Consider the following 4,962-nt stretch of genomic DNA (forward strand, 5'->3'; position numbering starts at 1 on the left):
TCTAAGTGGGTCATGCGTATACTATATGTGGATCCAATAGTTAGGACATGAAGGCAACCTATGGTGGCACGTAATTATGAAACAAGAGACTTTGTATAAGGATCCCGTATTTCGATCCCCCATATCAAGTCCATAATCGGTGCTAAGTCAAATCCCACAGAATACATACATAGCATAGAAATCATAATTTCATATATCATAGTAATGATCATAGGTTTGAAATCATGGAGTAGCTCATTTTCATAACATACTTGTAATATGAGAATTGTCCTTTCATCATTACAATCATACTTACATGGACATAATTCATACTTGGAGATTCATGATCATAGCTTATACTTGAAATTAGGGTAAGACATGAATGCATGATCAATTTAATTGAAAATCATGAAATTGACTTGAAAACATGCATGATCATAACCTTTATATCATCCCATACGTAATTCATAAAGATAATATCCCTTGGAAGTATAATTCAAAATACTCATAATTTATATCATAAATCGTAGAAATCAAAATAGGAGAATTCGTGGAAGAACTCTTCAATTTAATGCAATAACCATCAATTTATATCAAAATAGACTCATGATCATAATTTGAATCAAAATTCATGTAATAGGAATAGAGATCATAAAACTCATAAAATACCATACTTTAATTTGATAGAAGACTTGAGAAATTGATTGGGCTTCATGGATGAAAGGATCCATGAATTAATATCCACATACCTTAAGTGAGAACACTAATTAATATGGAAGAACTTGAGAGTTTTGATGGAGAGCTTGAGTGAATTTACTTAAAGTCTTCAATGGAGTCCTTGAGAGTCTTTTGTAGAGAGAGAAATATTTGAGTAGGTGAATTGTAGAAGAATGAATAGAATTAGAGGTTTAGGTTAGTTTATAGAGTTGAATTATTTCCTAAAGACATCTAGGTTCATTAGCTAACAATTTGGTAAAAGTCTAAAATGCCCTTAATAAAAATCCCACTCGGCCAGAAAACCCTTGCCAGGTCCGCGATGTGGACTTGTCGCGGACCTTTCTGTTTTGTGCAGTTTTTTTAGAAATCTATCTTTTGATCTACGGGTCCTTAGAATCCACTGTAACTATTTTCCCATAGGTTTTGACCCCTTATTAATATTTCAAACTCGGATTTTCCAAACAGATTAAGGATGATGCATTATTTGAGCGGCCTCACCGAATGGTTCCCTGTACTCGCCCAATGATGTATTCTCATAGTATCAAACTTCAACCTACATAATGAACACCAGTTATTTGAAAACACTAAAACTTGGGTTGCCTCCCAAGAAGTGCCTTAGCTAATGTTGTGTCATGACGTGGACACGCATTCAAGTTTCGTTCAAGTACACCACATAAATCTTTCCTAAACTTAGGCCTTCACTGAAATCAAATTTAATCATTGCTCATTAAATTTGAAATTAGGACCCTTCTTAGGTTCAACCTCCGTAGCTCCATTCTTAAACACTCGATGCACTTTATATGGACCCAACCATTTGATTTTAGTTTCTCAGGAAAAAGTTGGAGATGAGAGTTGTAAGGTAATACAAAATTACCAACTCTAAAATCCCATTTAAAGATGTGAGAATCATGCCACATTTTCATCCTTGCCTTGTAGATAGCTGAATGTTCATACTCATGGAGATGAAATTACTCTAAAGTGTGGAGTTGGTCAAATCGATCTTTGGATGTCGATTCCCAGTTCAAGTTCATGCTTTTCAAATCCCATAGATCTCTATGTTCTAGTTCAATTGGCAAGTGATATACTTTCCCAAAAACCAATTGGTATGATGACATGCCAATCGATGTCTTGTAGGCAGTTTGGTAGGCCCATAAGGCATCCTTCAACTTTTGGGACCAATCTGACCTATTGCTATTCATCGTCTTTGCCAAGATTTCTTTGATCTTGTGATTAGACACTTAAACTTGATCACTCATTTGTGGATAGTAGGTTATGGCAACCCTACGAGATATACCATACTTATTTAATAGGGAGGAAAACGTACAGTTGCAAAAGTGAGATCCCTCATCACTAATGATAGCACATGGGGTGCCAAATCTTGTAAAGATGTATCTCTTGAGAAATTGAACCACACTTCGGCCCTCACTGTTAGGTAAGGCCACCGCCTCTACCCAGTTTGACATATAATCAACCGCCACAAGAATATACTTGTTCCCATGTAAGCTCACAAAATGGGCCATAAAATCTATTCCCCACACATCAAATAACTCAACTTCCAAAATTGGATTGAGAGGCAACTCATGCCGTCTAGACACACCGCCTTGCCTTTGGCACTGCTCACAGTTTTTCACATATATGCTGGTATAAGGAGGGCCAATAGTACCCACTTTTCAAGACTTTAGCGGCAATTCTGATCCTACTATAGTGGCCACCAACTGGTGATGAATGACAAGCAATAAGGATTATTTCACTTTCCACCTCCGGAACACATCTCTGGATCATATGATTTGCATATTCTCTGAACAAATAAGGTTCATCCCAATAGTATATGTTTGCATCAAATAGGAACCTTTTTTGTTGTTGAGAACTCAAATTATCCGAGAGAACCCCACACGCAATGAAATTGGCAAAATCTTTATACGATGGAAGTGAACTATAAGATATCCTCATTACCGATTCATCCAGGAAGGTTTCCTCAATCTCTTGGTCTCCGAAATCAACCATTTATGATTCAACTCTTGACAAATGGTCAGCTATTTGATTTCCACACCCTTTACGTTCCTTCACCTCAAAGTTGAATTCCTGCAACAACAAAACCCAATGGATCAACTAAGATTTAACATCTTTCTTTTCTATTAAATATTGGATTGCAACATGATCGGTATGAACCACTACTTTTGTACCCAAGAGATAAGCACAAAACTTTTCAAATGCATAAACAACTGTTAACATCTCTTGCTCAGTAATAGTGTAGTTCTTTTGGGCTATATTCACCTTCTTACTAGCATAGTAGATAGGGTGGAATAAATTTGCCTTTCTCTGGGCAAGAATAGCTCCCAATGCTATACCACTTGCATCACACATGATTTCAACAGGAATGCTTCAATTCGGAGCCATAATGATAGGAGCTGAAATAAGTTTCTCTTTGAGGCACAAGAATATCTTGATACAAACTTTGTCAAATTCGAATACACTATCTTTTTCAAGTAACTTGCACAATGCATAAGCCACGTTAGAGAAATATTTGATGAATAGTCAATGGAATCCGTCATGCGCCAAGAAACTCCGGACACCATTTATCGATATAGGAGGAGGAAAATGTGCAATCACTTCCACTTTCGCTTGGTCCACTTGAATACCATATCCGGAAATTTTGTGGTCCAATACTATACCTTCTTTCACTATAAAGTTCCACTTCTCCTAATTTAGCATATGTTTCATTTTAACACATCTTTTGAAAAATTGACTAAGATATTTAAGATATACATCAAATGTATCCCCCACCACTGAGAAATCATCCATAAAGACTTCCATTGTGTCTTCTACCATGTTTACTAAAATGGAGAACATACATCTTTGAAAATTTATGGGAGAATTGCATAACGCAAAAGGCATCCGCCTAAAAGCAAAAGTGCCATATAGGCAGGTGAAAATAGTTTTCTATTGATCCTCGGGAGCAATAGAAATCTGATTGTACCTAGAGTATCAATCCAAAAATTAGTACCAACAACGACTCATAAGACGGTCCAATATTTGGTCCATGAAGGGCATATGGAAGTGGTCTTTTTCCGTACAAGTATTCAGTTTTCGGTAGTACATGCATACCCGCCAACTGGTCACTTGATGCATGGATACAAGATCATTATTTTCATTAGGGACGACTTTTATGCAACCCTTTTTAGGAATACATTATACCGGGCTCACCCATTTACTATTGGAAATAGGATATACAACACCCGTATCGAGCCACTTAATGATTTTTTTCTTTACCAATTCTTCAATTGGAGGGTTTAACCTCATTTGCTACTCAATTCTAGGCTTGGTATCCCTAGCTAGCTAGATCTTGTGTGTACACATACTGGGAGGGATTCGTACAAAGTCGGCAATTGTCCACTCGATGACTTTGATGAATGTCCTCAACACGCTCATAAGAGCTTTCACTTGATCCTCAACTAAATCAGAAACTATTATGACTAGAAATATAGCATTAACCCCCAGAAACACATATTGAAGATGTGATATGAGTACCTTAAGTTCAAGCTTGGGCGGTTCATCTATTGACTTCTTGGAGGGTGGTGAGTCTACATTCTTCAAATCGATCTCTAACCTCACAAGTTCTTCGGGTAGGAACCAATGCCCGTAACGGCAACCACCACCTTATTATAGTCAAAAATTTTGTCCCTATAATAATTCAGCAACACCGCTGCTAATGACTCCCTGACATTAGATACTTCTTGCACACTCACCAAAACTTCATCCACAACATCAATCACGGAGATGATATGGAGATCATTGGGTTGTTTCATCAACCTGCAAACGTTAAAAGTGACTTTCTGACCATTTACTCGAAAGTTCAGTTCACCACTCTCCACATTAATGAAAGCCCTTCTGGTAGCCAAGAAAGGTCTACCTATAATGATGGGCCTCCACATCAATTTCACAATCAAGAATAATGAAAGCCGCTGAATAGATGAATTTATCAACCATTACCAAGATATCAGAAAGACTATCAATAACGCTTGATTGATCGGTCGACCATAAGCAATCGTATAGTAGTTGGATTGGGTTCACCCAACCCGAGGTATTTGAAAATTGCATAGGGAATCAAATTTATGCTTGCACCTAGATCACAAAGTGCCTTGGCCAATTGGTATAGCCCTATAGTGCATGGATTGGTAAATGCCCTATCACAACCCAAACTAGGGCCTAGATGTGACACGACGATTAGGATTCTCGAAAAAACCCCAATCAAGCCTATTAGCATAT

The 4,962-nt window shown here is 37.4% G+C and overlaps 1 protein-coding gene across 1 annotated transcript; it reads right to left on the reverse strand.

Annotated features, from left to right (window-relative positions):
* Positions 1–2,700: 2,700 nt before the first annotated feature.
* LOC129892870 (uncharacterized) lies at positions 2,701–4,628 on the reverse strand. The gene is made up of 3 exons (XM_055968400.1): positions 4,309–4,628; positions 2,872–3,076; positions 2,701–2,778 (listed from the first exon to the last, which is right to left on the reverse strand). Exons 1-3 carry the CDS (start codon positions 4,626–4,628, stop codon positions 2,701–2,703), a joined length of 603 nt encoding a protein of 200 aa, XP_055824375.1.
* Positions 4,629–4,962: the final 334 nt, after the last annotated feature.

The sequence above is a fragment of the Solanum dulcamara genome, chromosome 6 (assembly GCF_947179165.1).
Source record: "Solanum dulcamara chromosome 6, daSolDulc1.2, whole genome shotgun sequence".
Taxonomy (NCBI): domain Eukaryota; kingdom Viridiplantae; phylum Streptophyta; class Magnoliopsida; order Solanales; family Solanaceae; genus Solanum; species Solanum dulcamara.

What these genes read in the sequence shown, in the direction of transcription:
- LOC129892870 (XM_055968400.1), bottom strand. Translation starts at nt 4,628, where the DNA reads ATGTGGAGGCCCATCATTATAGGTAGACCTTTCTTGGCTACCAGAAGG. An exon ending in GGTTCCTACCCGAAGAACTT is followed by an intron (nt 3,077 to 4,308) that starts GTGAGGTTAGAG and finishes TCCGAATTGAAG; the next exon opens with CATTCCTGTTGAAATCATGT. An exon ending in CTTATCTCTTGGGTACAAAA is followed by an intron (nt 2,779 to 2,871) that starts GTAGTGGTTCAT and finishes TTGTTGTTGCAG; the next exon opens with GAATTCAACTTTGAGGTGAA.